Source organism: Argopecten irradians, chromosome 14 (assembly GCF_041381155.1).
Source record: "Argopecten irradians isolate NY chromosome 14, Ai_NY, whole genome shotgun sequence".
NCBI classification, from domain to species: domain Eukaryota; kingdom Metazoa; phylum Mollusca; class Bivalvia; order Pectinida; family Pectinidae; genus Argopecten; species Argopecten irradians.
The window spans coordinates 4,247,224-4,268,847 of NC_091147.1; the positions used below are offsets into that span (position 1 = coordinate 4,247,224).

Sequence of the window (21,624 nt, forward strand, 5' to 3'; positions counted from 1 at the left end):
AAAGGGACACAACTCTGGATTAGACAGGATTATAAACAAAACCTCAAAGTCTGTGGTAGAGTTGGAGTCTAGATTTAGTTATCAAAATATTATTTGTATGTTTTGATTACACAACAGATATACGTGTAATGTTTTTATTTATTGTAGTAAGCACTAGTATACTCATTAAATAGATTTAAGTTGAGAGTTAAATAATCATCAGATTATGAAAGCAGTACAATTGTGTGCGTTCACCCCTGCACTTTGTATAAGCTATAAACTTTTAATTTTTCAGATCTCCAGTACAATGTGACGGTGAAGAATGCGTGGAAGTTACACGAAACCGTTCGGGATAAGTGGTATCTTCTCTACACAAAGACAGCGACGGAGAAACAAAGATGGCTGCGTGCCTTCCAGAAGGAGAGACAGAGGGTGAAGGAAGACCAAGAAAATAGTAGGTTTTGGTTTATACCGACGTAACAGAATCTTTAAATAGTGATAGTCAAGAGTTCCCTTGTGCCATTTTATTTTTATCCAAACATTTAGCTTTTGTTGATCTGGGTAATACTACAATTATTATAGGAGCTTGTAAGTAACCAAAAAAAAAATGTGTCTACACATTTTCACTTTATATACAGCTTTTTGGTTTTGAAAGCTTGTTTTACAACTTCTGATATCCTCACCTTTGTGATATAATAAAACTTAACATTAACCTTTTCCCTTTTATTCCAGACTTTGTGCCTCTCCATTGGAAGAAAACTGTCCTAAACAAGTTAAGAGCAAGCAAAGGTAAGGGTGTATATTGATTACTGTTTGGTGTATAAATTGTTTCTCTAAGTGAAAAACAACTTTAAAAAAAAAAAAAAAAAAATTAGAGATAATGAGATGATTAAAGAAATGGTTCTCAAATTGAAAAATAGATAATGAATACATGCTGTAAATGCCTTAAATGAAATATTTATTGAGAATGTTTGTTAGTTTGTTTATAACACTATACATGTACTTTTAAATTAGAAGATTTTAATAATAACTAATGATATGAATTTTATATTGTGAATCAATAATTACTGATATACATTGTACTGTTATATTACAGAGAAGTTCCAGTCCTCTCAGACCACTGTCTCTATACAATACCAGAAAGAGTTCCTACGCGGGATCCCATCTCACGCGACGCTACCCAGGTCATACACAAAGAAACAACGCGACAAAAAGAAGGGATGGTCCTTATTTGGCAACAAAAAGTCCTCCAAATGAACAAATATTTCATTAGTGCAGTGCTAAGACTTCGATTGGTGCAGTGAATCTCTCCAGTGCCACCAAATCATGTGTCCAACTTGACAACCAAAATCTCAGGATTGGAAACGTACTTCAAACAACGACAGCTGTGACTTTTTGTCTCATGGTTGCAATAGAAGATATTTTTTATGAAAACATCCTCAGTAATGGAGACTTTCCTCCTGGATCAGCTATCCAACTGGACACTCCTGTAAGATATTGTGTTATTGGACTACCCGCCATCCATCCCCAGACAAACTAATGTCGGACAGGTCTGCTGGAACAGACACTGACCATGGACTGGTCACAAGCAGAACTAATGAACATGACCACACATAGTTGTTAATCATCGGTGTTGTGTACTAAGGACAAACAAGGCCTGTAGAACCAGGATGGACATCGGTCACACAACCAAGTACTACTGCCTATAACTCATTATAATACATTGTCTCAGAGTCAATGAGATCCAAATGACTCCAAACTTAGGGATCTAGGTCGGATAACAGGAGAGTTGTCCAAGGGAAGAAACTCTGGATCTAGGTTGGATAACATAAGAGTTGTCCAAGGGAAGTAACTAAGTATTATCTCTAGTGTTGGCCTCTAGGAAACAAGAAATGTTTGTTGCTCACATCAGAGCTTCATTCAAAGGGATACTATCCAATGATCTGTCCCAAGCCAAATGCAACAAAAGTGAAAATTTCTTCCCAGAGACCAGTGTGAATAAAACATAATTCCTATGTGGTCATAAAATCCCAATAGGAATGGATTCATGTGTGTGTAATACAGTTTTCGTACCATTAGTGGATGGATTCATTACTTGTTTACACATATTACTCCACATCTCGTGTGAAACTCTACCTGCCCTAAACGGTCTAGTAGTTCACTGATCGGTGATCTTAGTGATTTGGCTTGTATAAGTTAAGAGACATGCCTTATTTGGACATGTCTAATTAGACTAGCCAGTCATCAGTCTATGTATAGGGACAGACTCGGTTCATCACATTGGGATATCCAGGATACAGTGGCTGTGTCTAATTAACCAACAAACCGACAACCAGATCAAATCTATTTGGACCAATATTTACACATATATGATCATGTAATGTCATGATGACCAAATATTCAATTTGAATATTTCTCATATTTATTTCTTTTTCATGGATGTTCCCTGGTTCTTTCCAGGTTTATTATGCATAATTTTATCAACTTTCTAGTTCTATTTTTCTCTTCTCAACTTTTCATATGGTTGGACATAGATCTGATAAAGATTAACCAATCATTTCAGGCCTACTATCCCAATGTTGGGAAATTGACACCAATAAAACAGTCTGTGATTGGTTTAATTGAGATTGATCTCATTTTAGGTATTAACCCATGTTGACCTAGAGATATAGTCTGTCAGACTTTTCTCTGTAGTGTTTTATGTGAAAGGTTTGTAAAATCGTTTATAAGAGTATTTAAAGAAATCACTTTTCCATTGCACGAAGGCAATATAAAACAAAGTATGATAATGTATACGTCACCATACTAAATATACCATAGAGCTTTCTAGTGGGGAGTACAGAGGTTGACATGTAATTTTTTGTATGTGAAGTTTTGTGTAAATATCTACGGAAACCATTTATGATATTCTGGTCATTAATTAGTTTATGTAGGTGATATGGTTGAAAAACATTTATCAATTTAAATGTTATTGATTGACAGAAATATTGTGATCAGTTGTAATGATCATTTGTTTCTGCATGTAAATGTCAAAAATTCATTGAACAATTTGTTACATGAGATATCAGAGCATTATAAACTGGTAAATATGTCTAATATTTCATTAGAGTACTTGTATGTGCAATTACCGGTTTATAATTACAAAAAGAATCAATATCGCTCACCAACTGTTAGTTATTACGATTCTTATTGAGGATTTCGTTACAAGTCTATAGATGGTTGGGTATATAACTGTACACTGGGGCTGTACCAGTTATATATAAGGTTGGTGCTAATGTATTGAGGGTTATAAGGGGGTCATGTTATACCCTACACATAAGGGGGTCATGTTATACCCTACACATAAGGGGGTCATGTTGTACCCTACATATAAGGGGGTGGTCATGTTATACCCTACATATAAGGGGGTCATATAACCTAACAAAGTGCTGATTTGTCATCAATCATGATCATTCTTAAGAAGAGTTATTTTGTCCAGATATTAGCGATTGTTATATGTGATCATATATAGAATTGTAAAGCTTATTTATGGAACTGAATTGTAAAGCTTATTTATGGAACTACAAAGTATGTTTTTGTTTTAATCAAGCTTCCAAATGCTGCAATACATCCCTTTATTTATTTGCTATAAGGATTGCCATGCTCCTACCATATTATCAGCTGCTATCGGTCCATCTGTTTTGTATTTTGTAATAATTATCCCATTCCTACTGAAGAGAATATACTGTAATCATTATATAACCATTGCTAATGATTACACAAGCTTTGTAAGAATATTCCTACATATGGGAGTATTCTAGTTGGCGTGTGATTACTCAACCTGTCATATACATCTTCCTAACTAAGTTTTTCGGACCGTTGTATTCAGGTGCTTCAGGTTACCAATATACTCTACCACTAGATCTGTATCTTTGGGTTTGTGGTTAAATGGGGCAGGATCAAGATAGAGGTCATATAGGTCAGTGATTCTTCCCAAAAAACCCTGGCTTTCCTTCACCAAATCCTGACAAATCTGGTATCTCAAAGTCTTCATTAAATTCTGAGGTTAAGCTATTTGTCTTCTAACTCTTTTATCCAGGATGGCACCCTACTGAACCTTTGTGATGAGTTCTTGTTAATCAAGGACTATGTGATTCCTATATAAAAGTGTTAACTAGCTGGTGTATGTGTATTGCATGCTATAATTCAACTTTCATGTTTCGTCCATCGTCCCACTTATCACTTCGTTGTTTGGTTGTTTGTAGACATTACCGTGTTGATCACAGTAACATATGTCATTCTGTCTGCACCATTCATCGCTTTACAGGCACAGGGGCTTTTTTCGTTTATTTATTTTGCAAAGTTGAAAATATTAGCATTAATGTACCATATACTTATTGATAATTAATATCCAGATACCCAATGTTCAGTTAAGTTTTAGATGGTGTCATTGATAATTAATATCCAGACACCTAATGTTCAGTTAAGTTTTAGATGGTGTCATTGATAATTAATATCCAGATACCCAATGTTCAGTTAAGTTTTAGATGGTGTCATTGATAATCAATATCCAGATACCCAATGTTCAGTTAAGTTTTAGATGGTGTCATTGATAATCAATATCCAGATACCCAATGTTCAGTTAAGTTTGTATGTTAGATGGTGTCATTTAAGTTCAAGGCAATTACAGGATACATTTATTCTTTAACAAATATTGTTTACATTTGAAGAAGTTTTCCTTTTACGGAGAACATCACAGAATCTCCTTGGTGACATAGTCAATGTCAAAATATCTACAGACAAGCTAGCTTGTATCCAGGTTGTTTGTGGAATTGTTTAGTTTGTACAAATAAATTATCTAAAATGAATACCCCCCACTAAACTACAAGGAATCTATAAAAACACTGTATTGTAATGTCACCAGCGAAGATATCTTTGCGGTAAAAATCTTAAATCCTCCCTGTTTACCTATAAAACGATTATTTGACACAACCATTAAAGTCTGGGCATCTCATCACTGTTCGGAATATGCCCACTGCATTATATCAAGATGCCCTTTTTTCAACTGTTGCACATTCTACCATATTACTTTCTGATTTCCCCACTCAGTCACATGATCTTTTATACAAGTATGAATAGGTATTAAACAAACCTATTATCTTTAATACATCTATCATATTCATTGCCGACCTGAAGAATATGTTTCAGAGTAATTAATGGTTGTAAGTCATTGGACACCAACGCCATCTTTTTCTTCTTATCTATAATAAAAGACACACATTCTATCTGACAAAGACACTACAGTACAACTTCAGTACAATCTTTACCTACCAAAACCAACTTTATTGGGAAAGTCAGTTTACAGCAAATTTTTATGTAGTTTTTTCCTCCATTAATTCCTCAGTAACCAAATAAACAAAGATATGCACATTGTTGTGTCTGTCTATTTATTATTGTTGGTACATTTTCCCCAACATCATCATAGTGTTTCCTTCTACATGTATCTCCCACACCGTCATTAATCCTCAAACTGTTAACAATATCTGCATGTTGAGAAGTCCCCACCGATTTATATATTCCTTCACCCCCTTAGTATTGCAGATTTGGACTAGTCCAGGTATTGTTTCGGATAAGTCTATTATTGTTTTAAGGGGACATGAATACTAGTCAAAGTTTATTAGTGTTTTAATGGACATTGTCATATTATGATATGGCGATATATATGTACACATTTATGGGTGTGTATGTTATAATTTAATGTGTATATAAAATGTATATTTAAGTAGAGTGTAAATATAGATAAAAGATGTACATATTTTCTCCATTTCAGTGCTAGATGTACAACATAAAACTAGGTCACTGTTACTTAGTCTACAAACTACTTTAGTCTCATCTATCAATAATAATATATCATAGCTCAATAGAGCTTGTGGTTCAAACCTGCTGTTTTAAAGGCAGAAATAAAAATTCAATAATAATAAAAAATACAAAACTTTAGTTTGTCTTTGTGTATTGATTTCTTTCATTGTTACCAGAAAGATTTTCTTCTTGTTCATCTTTCCTAGTTGAGGATGATGGTTTAATGCTCTCACTGATCCGATTTCTCTGGAGAAAATTTAAATTATGTTATTGAAAGGCCAAGGTTATATAAGAACAGCCTCCCCTGTATGTGTTTGGGAGGCTGTGGTGTTGGTGATCTATCGTTGAAGATAATGTAGAAGACATAGAAACTACCACTTTATATAATATGGTGTGTCTAGAGCAGACAGAAACTACCACTTTATATACTATGGTGTGTCTAGAGCAGACAGAAACTACCACTTTATAGACTATGGTGTGTCTAGAGCAGACAGAAACTACCACTTTATAGACTATGGTGTGTCTAGAGCAGACAGAAACTTCCACTTTATAGACTATGGTGTGCCTAGAGCAGACAGAAACTACCACTTTATAGACTATGGTGTGTCTAGAGCAGACAGAAACTACCACTTTATAGACTATGGTGTGTCTCTAGCAGACAGAAACTACCACTTTATAGACTATGGTGTGTCTAGAGCAGACAGAAACTACCACTTTATAGACTATGGTGTGTCTCTAGCAGACAGAAACTACCACTTTATAGACTATGGTGTGTCTCTAGCAGACAGAAACTACCACTTTATAGACTATGGTGTGTCTAGAGCAGACAGAAACTACCACTTTATAGACAATGGTGTGTCTCTAGCAGACAGAAACTACCACTTTATAGACTATGGTGTGTCTAGAGCAGACAGAAACTACCACATTATAGACAATAGTGTGTCTAGAGCAAACAGAAACTACCACATTATAGACTATGGTGTGTCTAGAGCAGACAGAAACTACCACTTTATAGACTATGGTGTGTCTAGAGCAGACAGAAACTACCACTTTATAGACTATGGTGTGTCTCAGCAGACAGAAACTACCACTTTATAGACTATGGTGTGTCTAGAGCAGACAGAAACTACCACTTTATAGACTATGGTGTGTCTAGAGCAGACAGAAACTACCACTTTATAGACAATGGTGTGTCTCTAGCAGACAGAAACTACCACTTTATAGACTATGGCGTGTCTAGAGCAGACAGAAACTACCACTTTATAGACTATGGCGTGTCTAGAGCAGACAGAAACTACCACATTATAGACTATGGTGTGTCTCTAGCAGACAGAAACTACCACTTTATAGACTATGGTGTGTCTAGAGCAGACAGAAACTACCACTTTATAGACTATGGTGTGTCTAGAGCAGACAGAAACTACCACTTTATAGACTATGGTGTGTCTAGAGCAGACAGAAACTACCACTTATAGACTATGGTGTGTCTAGAGCAGACAGAAACTACCACTTTATAGACTATGGTGTGTCTCTAGCAGACAGAAACTACCACTTTATAGACTATGGTGTGTCTCTAGCAGACAGAAACTACCACTTTATAGACTATGGTGTGTCTAGAGCAGACAGAAACTACCACTTTATAGACTATGGTGTGTCTAGAGCAGACAGAAACTACCACTTTATAGACAATGGTGTGTCTCTAGCAGACAGAAACTACCACTTTATAGACTATGGTGTGTCTCTAGCAGACAGAAACTACCACATTTTAGAATATGGTGTGTCTAGAGCAGACAGAAACTACCACTTTATAGACTATGATGTGTCTAGAGCAGACAGAAACTACCACTTTATAGACTATGGTGTGTCTAGAGCAGACAGAAACTACCACTTTATAGACTATGGTGTGTCTAGAGCAGACAGAAACTACCACTTTATAGACTATGGTGTGTCTAGAGCAGACAGAAACTACCACTTTATAGACTATGGTGTGTCTAGAGCAGACAGAAACTACCACTTTATAGACTATGGTGTGTCTAGAGCAGACAGAAACTACCACTTTATAGACTATGGTGTGTCTAGAGCAGACAGAAACTACCACTTTATAGACTATGGTGTGTCTCTAGCAGACAGAAACTACCACTTTATAGACTATGGTGTGTCTAGAGCAGACAGAAACTACCATTTTATAGACTATGTGTGTCTCTAGCAGACAGAAACTACCACTTTATAGACTATGGTGTGTCTAGAGCAGACAGAAACTACCACTTTATAGACTATGGTGTGTCTAGAGCAGACAGAAACTACCACTTTATAGACTATGGTGTGTCTAGAGCAGACAGAAACTACCACTTTATAGACTATGGTGTGTCTAGAGCAGACAGAAACTACCACTTTATAGACTATGGTGTGTCTCTAGCAGACAGAAACTACCACTTTATAGACTATGGTGTGTCTAGAGCAGACAGAAACTACCACTTTATAGACTATGGTGTGTCTAGAGCAGACAGAAACTACCACTTTATAGACTATGGTGTGTCTCTAGCAGACAGAAACTACCACTTTATAGACTATGGTGTGTCTCTAGCAGACAGAAACTACCACTTTATAGACTATGGTGTGTCTCTAGCAGACAGAAACTACCACTTTATAGACTATGGTGTGTCTAGAGCAGACAGAAACTACCACTTTATAGACTATGGTGTGTCTAGAGCAGACAGAAACTACCACTTTATAGACTATGGTGTGTCTAGAGCAGACAGAAACTACCACTTTATAGACTATGGTGTGTCTCTAGCAGACAGAAACTACCACTTTATAGACTATGGTGTGTCTAGAGCTCAGCAGACAGAAACTACCACTTTATAGACTATGGTGTGTCTAGAGCAGACAGAAACTACCACTTTATAGACTATGGTGTGTCTAGAGCAGACAGAAACTACCACTTTATAGACTATGGTGTGTCTCTAGCAGACAGAAACTACCACTTTATAGACTATGGTGTGTCTAGAGCAGACAGAAACTACCACTTTATAGACTATGGTGTGTCTAGAGCAGACAGAAACTACCACTTTATAGACTATGGTGTGTCTAGAGCAGACAGAAACTACCACTTTATAGACTATGGTGTGTCTAGAGCAGACAGAAACTACCACTTTATAGACTATGGTGTGTCTAGAGCAGACAGAAACTACCACTTTATAGACTATGGTGTGTCTAGAGCAGACAGAAACTACCACTTTATAGACTATGGTGTGTCTAGAGCAGACAGAAACTACCACTTTATAGACTATGGTGTGTCTAGAGCAGACAGAAACTACCACTTTATAGACTATGGTGTGTCTAGAGCAGACAGAAACTACCACTTTATAGACTATGGTGTGTCTAGAGCAGACAGAAACTACCACTTTATAGACTATGGTGTGTCTAGAGCAGACAGAAACTACCACACTTTATAGACTATGGTGTGTCTCTAGCAGACAGAAACTACCACTTTATAGACTATGGTGTGTCTCTAGCAGCAGACAGAAACTACCACTTTATAGACTATGGTGTGTCTAGAGCAGACAGAAACTACCACTTTATAGACTATGGTGTGTCTCTAGCAGACAGAAACTACCACTTTATAGACTATGGTGTGTCTAGAGCAGACAGAAACTACCACTTTATAGACTATGGTGTGTCTAGAGCAGACAGAAACTACCACTTTATAGACTATGGTGTGTCTAGAGCAGACAGAAACTACCACTTTATAGACTATGGTGTGTCTAGAGCAGACAGAAACTACCACTTTATAGACTATGGTGTGTCTAGAGCAGACAGAAACTACCACTTTATAGACTATGGTGTGTCTAGAGCAGACAGAAACTACCACTTTATAGACTATGGTGTGTCTAGAGCAGACAGAAACTACCACTTTATAGACTATGGTGTGTCTAGAGCAGACAGAAACTACCACTTTATAGACTATGGTGTGTCTAGAGCAGACAGAAACTACCACTTTATAGACTATGGTGTGTCTAGAGCAGACAGAAACTACCACTTTATAGACTATGGTGTGTCTAGAGCAGACAGAAACTACCACTTTATAGACTATGGTGTGTCTAGAGCAGACAGAAACTACCACTTTATAGACTATGGTGTGTCTAGAGCAGACAGAAACTACCACTTTATAGACTATGGTGTGTCTAGAGCAGACAGAAACTACCACTTTATAGACTATGGTGTGTCTAGAGCAGACAGAAACTACCACTTTATAGACTATGGTGTGTCTAGAGCAGACAGAAACTACCACTTTATAGACTATGGTGTGTCTAGAGCAGACAGAAACTACCACTTTATAGACTATGGTGTGTCTAGAGCAGACAGAAACTACCACTTTATAGACTATGGTGTGTCTAGAGCAGACAGAAACTACCACTTTATAGACTATGGTGTGTCTAGAGCAGACAGAAACTACCACTTTATAGAATATGATGTGTCTAGAGCAGACAGAAACTACCACTTTATAGACTATGGTGTGTCTAGAGCAGACAGAAACTACCACTTTATAGACTATGGTGTGTCTAGAGCAGACAGAAACTACCACTTTATAGACTATGGTGTGTCTAGAGCAGACAGAAACTACCACTTTATAGACTATGGTGTGTCTAGAGCAGACAGAAACTACCACTTTATAGACTATGGTGTGTCTAGAGCAGACAGAAACTACCACTTTATAGACTATGGGTGTGTCTAGAGCAGACAGAAACTACCACTTTTATAGACTATGGTGTGTCTAGAGCAGACAGAAACTACCACTTTATAGACTATGGTGTGTCTAGAGCAGACAGAAACTACCACTTTATAGACTATGGTGTGTCTAGAGCAGACAGAAACTACCACTTTATAGACTATGGTGTGTCTAGAGCAGACAGAAACTACCACTTTATAGACTATGGTGTGTCTAGAGCAGACAGAAACTACCACTTTATAGACTATGGTGTGTCTAGAGCAGACAGAAACTACCACTTTATAGACTATGGTGTGTCTAGAGCAGACAGAAACTACCACTTTATAGACTATGGTGTGTCTAGAGCAGACAGAAACTACCACTTTATAGACTATGGTGTGTCTCTAGCAGACAGAAACTACCACTTTATAGACTATGGTGTGTCTAGAGCAGACAGAAACTACCACTTTATAGACTATGGTGTGTCTAGAGCAGACAGAAACTACCACTTTATAGACTATGGTGTGTCTAGAGCAGACAGAAACTACCACTTTATAGACTATGGTGTGTCTAGAGCAGACAGAAACTACCACTTTATAGACTATGGTGTGTCTAGAGCAGACAGAAACTACCATTTATAGACTATGGTGTGTCTTAGCAGACAGAAACTACCACTTTATAGACTATGGTGTGTCTAGAGCAGACAGAAACTACCACTTTATAGACTATGGTGTGTCTCTAGCAGACAGAAACTACCACTTTATAGACTATGGTGTGTCTAGAGCAGACAGAAACTACCACTTTATAGACTATGGTGTGTCTCTAGCAGACAGAAACTACCACTTTATAGACTATGGTGTGTCTAGAGCAGACAGAAACTACCACTTTATAGACTATGGTGTGTCTCTAGCAGACAGAAACTACCACTTTATAGACTATGGTGTGTCTCTAGCAGACAGAAACTACCACTTTATAGACTATGGTGTGTCTAGAGCAGACAGAAACTACCACTTTATAGACTATGGTGTGTCTAGAGCAGACAGAAACTACCACTTTATAGACTTTGATGTGTCTAGAGCAGACAGAAACTACCAGTTTATAGAATATGGTGTGTCTAGAGCAGACAGATACTACTACTTTATAGACTATGGTGTGTCTAGAGCAGACAGAAACTACAACTTTATAGACTATGGTGTGTCTAGAGCAGACAGAAACTACCACTGGTCATTTATTGACAGCACCCCACCACAAACAACGCTTTTAAAAAATCATGGCACAAAGTTATATTTGGGGTTTACAAAACAAAATGTTAATTGAAAAAACTAAAAAAAAATTATAATACTCACTACTTGAAAACAAATACAATAGTTTACATGTACTTCCTCATACAACATTAGTGACTTTAACACGAAAATAACTACTAAAGGTACACGTAACTGTTGACAATAGGGAAAGCAAATTGCCAATTATATTAGATATTACATTTCAAATGAAACTTATTCGTCGTTTTTCGTAACAGATATGATGTCTCACTTCAGGTTTTTATATTGCTCTACTATATTTGGAAATGCTGGTCATATTCATATTTCAAAAATTTAAAAGTTGCGAAAAACATTAAAAGATAAAAAAAATCATCATGTTCTTATTTCTTAAACAATATCACATTGTTTTAAAAATACATTTATTTGTTTCTGAGATAATAAATTATAAATCTCGCCTCCACCGTCATTCATAGTATTGACCGATAAGGAGGTCATAGGAACTAGTAGTAAGTTAACAGCTGTCATTTTCCCGTATTCCTGACGTGTGTTACGACTTTTGTCACATCGTGTAAGGGTAATGGAAAACTAGAGAACGACAGTGATAGGAAAGGTTGACACTGCTTAGGGTCCATACAATAGGGATTCTGTATCGCTTACAAATCAACTAACAGGCATATGGGCTGAAACACAAACTTCTTTCATGTCATTTTTGCGTGATATAAGATAGAACCGCCATTCGCATACGAAAAACCCAACTTTTTGTAAAGTGTCTGGGCCCAGTTTCATAAACATTCCTTAACTTAAAATCCTCCTTGGAAAATCATTATAGATATTGAGAAAGGCTCCTTACCTAAGACGTTTTCCTTGACTTATGTAATGTTTTTCTATGCGGAAATTTATGAATTCCTTAAAGTTAAAGGATGTTCGTGAAACGGGGCCCTGGTCCAACAAAGGTTGCCATATTATTCAAGTTTCCATATTTTGTCTATAAAGTGGTAGTTTCTGCTCCTGCTTAACGTTCAGCATAACGGGAGTGGGACGACTGATTCGCCCGTTGTCCGTATAATGTGACCGGGTGGGGTGAGTTGCTTGGTGTCTTCGGTGGCATGCTTCAGTGATATAGCACTATAAAAAGGGCAACAGTTCCACTATACAAGAAGACACAACATGAAAATACCGCAGTCTCCCAAAACACGCACCTCGCACTTCACACACGCTACACACTGCATACATGGGAGGCCGTCCTTACATGACCCTGAGTGTTAATAGGACGTTAAAATAATCAATAAAACAAACAAACAAACTTATAATGATGTCTGCTTTCTTAAACTACCCAATCTATATCCGTCATGATACAGCTTTCGTATAGACCGACGTATCCGTAAGTCCGATATCAAATGAAAAAAGACTAATGCTCTACGCATTTCGTGTTATCAGACACCAAGGTATATACATGTCACGTTTGCTGTCCATACGTCCTGTCGTTTGTAAAACTGATGCCTGTTTATGATGAATCCCAAGGCAAATCTAATGGATCACCAATGCCCCCTGAACGACAAGTGGATGCAATTGATCTTACTCCAGAAGCCCTTTATTTCAGCATTTGGCTTGGCTTGATTAATTAGATTCACGTCCTATTAACAGGAGTTGCAGAAGTACAGAGATATGTTCATTCATTATTGTTTGTTAATGACAAATACAACTCTTAAATGGCTACAATTGTTTTATTACAAATATACAATGTCACCATGAAGTTTCTCCTGGGGCTCGTGGATACTGGTCCTCACTGTAAAACATCAGGTTGAGTGCCGGATACTACTTGATCTGGAAATACATGGCAGGTATATGTTTAATCGATTGGTACAAAATAATGATAAATATATTATTATATGTATTTTCATTAATCGGTGAATTGGTTTCAAAAATTATAACGGGGCCTTACAGTACTGTATAATTAAAACAGACAAAAAAAAACAAATTGACACAATACTGATGTCATACATTGTATAGCATGTTGTTTTCGTAACTTCGATTTTGTTTTTTATATTTTATCAAATTTCATTACCAATAATAATTCTGTTTTTATTTCAAATTAAAAAAAGCAATTTTGATAAACGTACGCATGACTTGCTCTAGGGCATTGGCAACCACGTGACCGGAAGTGCCCATGGTAGCCATTTGTTTTGAGAGTTTGGCATTTAGCTGGCCTAGTGTTTCTGCCATAGTTTGTCCAACGGTTGAAGATTCTTGTTTAATAAGGGAGCCGGCGCCATGAATGATCTGCAAAAGATATCTATTAGTTGTACAGAGATTTACAAACGTTAGAAAATAGGCTGTACAAAAAATTAAAAAAAAAAAAAAAAAAAAAAAAATGATGAAAAAAACTTGCATTTTTGAAAATAATCCAATGTGTCATTGAAATTGTTTTATCCAAAACACTGTTTTGTGCAATTTATCATTTGAATTTTTATATTCATGTATATACAAATACTGTATTGTCACGTCGTGGAGGAATTATCAATATATTATATAGGAAGAACGAACTTCGTTAAGGGCATGAAGGTGGGTTGAAAACATGGACACGATCTTGTTTCCGGCGGCAGACAAGGTATCCGCGACAGCTCTCTTGTGGTGTGTCATCAGGGCGGACTGTAGGTCGTGGAGGACATGGCCAACCTGGACGTTGTAGGAATCTAAAATATCATTATTATAAGTTTATTAAGACAATGGACATTGGAAAGGTAATTGACGGCGCCTAAACCAACCAACCAGGATATTGTAGGATGCTATAATTCGATACATTCATTACAACCAGGATATTGTAGGAAGCTATAATTAGATACATTCATTACAACCAGGATATTGTAGGATGCTATAATTAGATACATTCATTACAACCAGGATATTGTAGGATGCTATAATTAGGATACATTCATTACAACCAGGATATCGTAGGATGCTATAAATATTATTACAACAGATATTGTAGGATGCTATAATTAGATACATTAATTACAACCAGGATATGTTAGGATGCTATAAATAGATAGATTTATTACAACCATGATATTGTAGGATGCTATAAATAGATAGATTTATTACAACCAGGATATTGTAGGATGCTATAATTAGACACATTCATTACAACCAGGATATTGTAGGATGCTATAATTAGACACATTCATTACAACCAGGATATTGTAGGATGCTATAATAAGATGAGTTCATAACAACACCACACAGTAACATTATGATGGAAACAGTGCCACGTCGAACCATGTTCCATAAAAATCATAAGCTTCATTTGAATGGCAATGACGACATTCTGTACCATCTGATTGACGAGGCTCCCACTATGATTTGGTACCAGTGGGAGGATATTCGGGAATAGGTTGTGAGTTGTTTTTGTGTGCTTGTGGGTATGGTGGCTGTGAAGACTAATCACTAAGACAGAGTGTAGCTGAAATAAATAAGGTCCATCCCATCTTGAAAGGTTACAGATCGTAGAGCCGGACTGGTCAGATATTTTGCCGTCCATGTGCATTAATTAAGCTATCCATAACGATTTACCACTAAAGGAGATTGTTGCCTGAACCTACCAGTGACACCGTCCACCTTGGAGGAAATCTCTGCCGGAGAGAGTTCCGTGATTTGGTGTGACACTTCCTCTAGTTTTCCCAAGGCAGTCTGGAACAATCCTTGCAGCTGATGGCTCTTGGCATCAATCATGTCCCGGTATGGTTGGAGCAGCTGTGTTAGTGCGCTAGATCAAACAAAATATCGATAGATAGAGATAGTAAACAATTAAAGAAAGAATCTCATAAACGTCAAAACCTTGATAGATACATCGTTAATACACTATTTTTATACTTTCATCACACGGTTTTTGAGGACATTCATATTTGCTGGTGAATTTTTTGTTCACATCAACATTCTTTAACGTGTAGGTATGACTTTGTAGGCTATGGTTTAAAAGATTATGCGTGAAGTTATAAACCAAAGAACTTTCATTGCCTGGCTTAAGGACCAAGCTTTCATCAACAATTCTTAACGTAGAATTCTCCACAAGACAAAGCACTACACTACACTAATTTTCCTTAACTTAAGGGTTTTCTTCTGTATTTCTTACCTATGGAGAAAATGTAAGTGTATGAGTGTAAAGTTAATATTCGTATCTGGTATCTGCCCCACAAGAAACTCAAAATTGAGATGTGAAATAACAGTATCATCCTTATGGAACAAGGATAAAACATTGATGATTAGTTCTTAGTAAGGGCATCTAAGTCATCGCGGCCTAAGTCTTATATCTATCGTGAAGAAAAGACTTATTGGAAATGTTCTCAGGACATTATCAATCCCAAGAATACAGACAACGAATACAGTGGCATGAAAATATTTTGGATATACGTGTATATAAAACACATTAAAAAAGACTCTTCCAATATATCACCACTTAGAAACAACAGTATTCTCCAGAACGACCCAAAATGAAAGTTAAAATACCTAACCAACAGTTCCAATCATATTTTTCCATGAAAACTAATATCGACAGACAACGTTTCACAAACACTATCCACATTCCAGGAGAATAAACACTGAGGATCTAACCATCACAGGACCAAATCAAGCAGCTGGTCCTGATAACATCCGACCAAATCTCCTTAAAGACAAGAGACGCATGGGCCTTAACGGTCACCTGAGTTCGGATACAGAATGAAACAGGCATTTCAACACTAAACATTGACCCACAAGACACTTGAAGTCAGTCGGTCATTTTATAAATTTGAATTTTCATTTATGAAAAGCATTTGGTTCCATCAAATCTGTTAATTCAGAAGATGTTTTGAAATTTTACTCGTTTTAACCCTGTTTGGTCCTGCCCTTCTGGTATCTGGGGTTCAACGCAGACCGATATGGATATGTTAAGATACTATATCTCCAGAATAATATTTCTTACCAAGTTTGACTCATTTCCTATGCGAATTGAGCAAATAATGCTTATAAATGTGTTTTCCCTATATAAATTATACATAGTAGTAAACTTAATCCCCTCCCCAGGGGTGAACGTGAGAACCCAGGGTCATATAATTTACAATGATTTGTAAAAGACCTTCAGACCTTTTCAATTATGAAGAGTATTTAATTCTACCATTTCCAGAAAAATATTTTTGAAGTTTGATCCTATTTGACCACTTTTAACCCCGCCTCGAGGGGCCCTGGGGTCAGTCATGGAAAATGTGTTAATAGGATTCAATGGCCATCCTATACTAATAATTTTAACAACATTTGACTCATTTCCTTTTACAAATTACCAAATAATTTTCAAAAAGTATTTTCCCTATATAAACTTTAGTAATCTCCAGGGGTAAACGTGAGAGCACAGGGTCATATAATTCATCTTTTTGTAAAGGATCTTAAAAGACCTTTCTATGAAGAGTATTTGATTCTCCCACATCTGTGAGTGGAGAAGTATATTTTTAAACTTAGCCCACTTTTGGCCCCTCCCACAGCCCCCTGGGGCCATATAATGCACAGTTTTGATAGGCCTTATGACTTAGAAGATTTGTGCAAAATTTCATCGAAATTGCTTCGGCTGTTTTGGAGAAGTAAAAAATCTCCAATTGTTTACGGACATACGACGGACGATGCACGGCAACGGACAAAAGGCGACTAGAATTGGTCACTTGACACTTCTCAGGTGACCTAAAAAAGCTGACCACACCATTACTTACCATAATCATGGTTTCAGACAGACGCAATCCTGCGAGAAAACTCACTCTTAAAAGTCAATGAAAACATAACAAGCACCATTACAGACAGATGGTCTTGTCAGGGACGTTTTAAAAGCCTTTGACATAGTCTGTCACAGCTTGCTCTTCCACAAACTCCATTATTACGTCTAACACAGTCTTAAGTTTAGACTTAACCAATCAAAGATGACATTACAAAAATAGTCATTCTCGATTGGCTAAGCAAATTCACAAGTCTAAGACTGTTTCATGATCCTGGGGTCTAGATTGAGGCGCTACTATCTGACCGACTACAGTCTGTTGTAATTGATGGGGGAACATCGGATCATGTAGACTAGCCTTCGGAATGAAGGGATCTGTACAGGGATCTGTAATCAGGCCTGGTCTGTTCATATTTTATATAAATGGTATGCAACTAAATATTACATAACACACAAATTTATTTTTATACTTCACCATCACTTCAGACACTGACACAAAACCCTACAACAGGATCTCAACAAACTATCATCATGGGAACATCAATGGAAGATACAATTTTACCCAGACAATGCCAAGATCAATCATCCTAAACATAAAGAAGAACAGCCACACATACAAACCCCATATATTGAAAACAGTGTTATCAGTCAAATATCTAGTATTCATCAACACACATGACATGATATCAACTGAAAGACATCGATATATTGGAGATTATACAAGACGAGCTGCCAGATATATGCAGCCAACACCTATAGAAGAACAGCGGATAAGTGTCTGTATCATTCTAGACCACCTAGGCTAGACATCATTGCAAGCTAGACGATACGACACCAAGCCGAATAATGGTTGATGTCCGAAATACACCACAATCTCGTGACTACCACCTCCGACATACTCATTCCATCTAGTAGACTGTCAAGTAATGCACATAGTTCCACCTACCAAATACCAACTTGTAATAGCGACTATAGGAAATTATCATAGCAGGTACCATCAGGGACTGTATAACTCCTTACCGGCTGAAATAACCACCTGGGATAAACTGTATACCATTAAACCTAGGTTGTCCACATCACTGGTATAGAACCACACACTTTATCCTGTTTCACATATTTTATATGTTTTAACCATTAACCCCTGACATGTCAGTATAGTCAGTATGGTAATTGTGTACAGCAATGAACAGAAACAGAGGAGCAGTGGTTTGTGTATGTTAACATTAACATGTTAGGAAAGACGATGGTCATAGTGTATACCATTGATCAAGTCAAGGCTTGGGCATTGCGTGTTCGCAAGTTATGGCGTCAAAATGTATAACATTAACTCTTATCTATCTAACAAACGGAAACACAGAGTTGATACACCGAATTTGACCTTCAATTGACCATTTGATAGCCACTGGGAATTGTGGGAAAAAATACAAGCTCTCGCTGTTCCTTAGAACTTGAATTATCAATCTTATAGAAACACTGACATGTATCACGTGCCAAAGTTGACGTTAGGCGTGGTTTATTTTAATACCATGTCAAGGTTACAGATCACGTGCTTAACATGAAGACGTGTTTCTCACCTCAACTCTCGCTTCGTTGCTGGTGCTGATGTTCCTTGAAAAGCGCTGATGGTATTTACCAATAAATCTGAGGAATATTCAAAATCATATTTGTGTCAACAATTTATCAACGAGTTACAAAGTGAAGACTATGGAATAGCGACATCTCAACTAAAACTCGATGAAATGAAGCAAAGATATTGTCCCGTAGAGAGACTTTAATAAAATAGCTCTGATGAATACACTTCTTGTCCTCTATCGATAAAAATCGTACAAAAATCGAAAACATAGCTAGAACCACATCATGGATATGGACTCATTATGGACCGGACATATTGTGGGATAAATTTCTATGAGCCTCCTTATATTTTGTAATCTCCCTTGAGCCATCCGTATTTTGGTAACATACTATGAGCCATATGTATTGTGATAACCTACTATGGGCCGTCTGACCCAGGAGTTGCTTCCCCTGTTCAGCAGCCTGATTCAGCAGCTGCTTGCCGACATCCGTGGCCTGCTGGCCCATGTAGTGGAAGGTCTGTGTGAAGGCGTCACCAATGTGGGAGAATGACTGCTTTAGACTGTCCATGAAGGAACTTCCCTGGACCGTGGTGGTCAGGGCCAAACACAAGGTCAAGGCTACCAACAGTTTCATGGCTGGGGTGTGGCTGGAGCTATAAAGAGAGGCATTTCATATTCAATTTTCGCGTTTACGTACAATTTACCTCGTCCTCCATTGGGTTTATCATCTCATAAACTAAGCAAAGTAAGAGGTAAATACTTACATTTACAATATTTTCTTTAAACAATAAAATCAACAAAAACGTCAGATATAATCATTCACCTGTGCTATTCGCCGTCAAATTTATACAGCCGTCATTTTGATCCATGCGCAACAGCAATTCAAAAAAGCGCGCCGTTGACTGACCGCTTAAGCCCGCCCTTTTTTCCATGACGTCACAAAAATAGTAATAATATAATCAAAAACATAAATACATTTTATTATATGTCTCCGATTGTCTCGTACATGTGTTATTTGTAAAGATTGGCATGTGATTTTGTGGAATGTCAAAGGAAGACCGCCAATGTTTACATGTATCCATACGCACCGAATTGGGTCACGTTCTGCACTTAAGTTATCGGGAAATAAACAGATCTGCCCCGACATAGTTTATCGATACAGAAACAGTGGCTATTGTAAATATTGTATTTTACAAAAAAAAGACCTCAAAAGAAGTTTAGCGTCTATGAAGAATGTCCTTCCATTTTTGTCTATGACTTTATAAACCCAGAACGAATTATGCTTAAATGCATTTCAGGGTTTGAAACATGAACTAAAATCACTCCAGATATTTTGAATGTATAACTTAATAACCTAAATATATTTCCTACTTTTGATTATATTTCGTATTGGTTGTCATACCGTTGACATTATTAAATCTTCTCAATTCAAAAACCAAATAATGGAAAGGTTTGGTAACTGGGGAATAAATGTGATAAGATGTACGTGTCGATAGATAATTGAGGAGAGAGACCTTACCTTGTCAGTAGTTCACTAAACACTGGCCCTAGTCATGCCACCTTGGACTTTTGTCACCTCAGTTCAATGTACAGGTGTTCATCTTTCCATGGTCAGGGAACACTGAAGGTTGAAATAATGAATAACTCCGTTAATCAAACAGAACGATATGTTAATGTCCTTAACGTCCATATTTGATTTCAAATGTTTGTGTATTATAATAAATATTGTCTGAAATTGTAGGAAATGTCCAAATTGTAAGAACTGTCCCCAAAGGTTTGAGGTCAAACCATCTAAGGTCAATGTAAAAATGTTTTAAGCACAATGCAATAGGGCTTCACGGTATGACCAGGCGATAACGTAACGCTTATTTTCTTGTCCAAATCATGACAATGAGATTGCAAGAATATAACACGAGCCATTCCATTTTCACGCTAATAAAGATGGGACTACAGTAATTTTTTACTATCATTATTTGTCAAAGTCAAACTCATCAGCTCTTGACACCATATAACTCAATATATGCGCGGGTAAAATATATCGCTTTTTTGACATTGATTGACAATGATAAAAGTTCATGAACTGAAAAGCCATGATCTTGGGATAAGAGTTATATGATTTAATTACTTTGGCCAACTTCAATAATGTCCCCGATCTCGTGCAAATATCATCTGCGAAAAAATACCGGCTAGAAAAACAATAGAGATTTATATCACGTTAGGATATGGGAGAAAGAACCATTGGAACAGGCTGGGAAGAAGAAAAATAGTGTCATATCCTTCTCCTGACCGAACTATATCCTAAGTATATCTGTTAATAATGAATAACTATTCAATTGCTTTATTATCGTGCTATCTGATTTTCTTTATTTCTTTTTTTTTCAGAGATTGCAGTATCTATTTTACATTTCAATTAAAACAAATCGTTTATTCAGTTCAGAATTCCAAAATCACATTTGCAAAGTGTAAGTGTTCATATGTACAATCAGTGATGGCATTAGATCACCAATGTTTACATTTAGATTTAAGATAAAA

The 21,624-nt window shown here is 36.9% G+C and overlaps 2 protein-coding genes across 2 annotated transcripts in view; one reads left to right on the plus strand and one right to left on the minus strand.

Annotated features, from left to right (window-relative positions):
- LOC138306903 (serine-rich adhesin for platelets-like) overlaps positions 1-5,955 on the plus strand; it is a 162,978-nt gene extending 157,023 nt beyond the window's left edge. Inside the window, 3 exon segments of the mRNA XM_069247466.1 lie at positions 275-433; positions 712-768; positions 1,076-5,955. Coding sequence (XP_069103567.1) covers positions 275-433; positions 712-768; positions 1,076-1,236 — 377 coding nt within the window. The 3' untranslated portion in view covers positions 1,237-5,955.
- A 7,537-nt stretch (positions 5,956-13,492) lies between these two features.
- Positions 13,493-20,675, minus strand: LOC138307530 (uncharacterized). Its single transcript, XM_069248329.1, has 7 exons — positions 20,612-20,675; positions 19,510-19,745; positions 19,093-19,159; positions 15,387-15,550; positions 14,332-14,480; positions 13,908-14,067; positions 13,493-13,611 (listed from the first exon to the last, which is right to left on the minus strand). Exons 2-7 carry the CDS (start codon positions 19,724-19,726, stop codon positions 13,571-13,573), a joined length of 798 nt encoding a protein of 265 aa, XP_069104430.1. The 5' UTR covers positions 19,727-19,745; positions 20,612-20,675; the 3' UTR covers positions 13,493-13,570.
- Between the last annotated feature and the right edge of the window lie 949 nt (positions 20,676-21,624).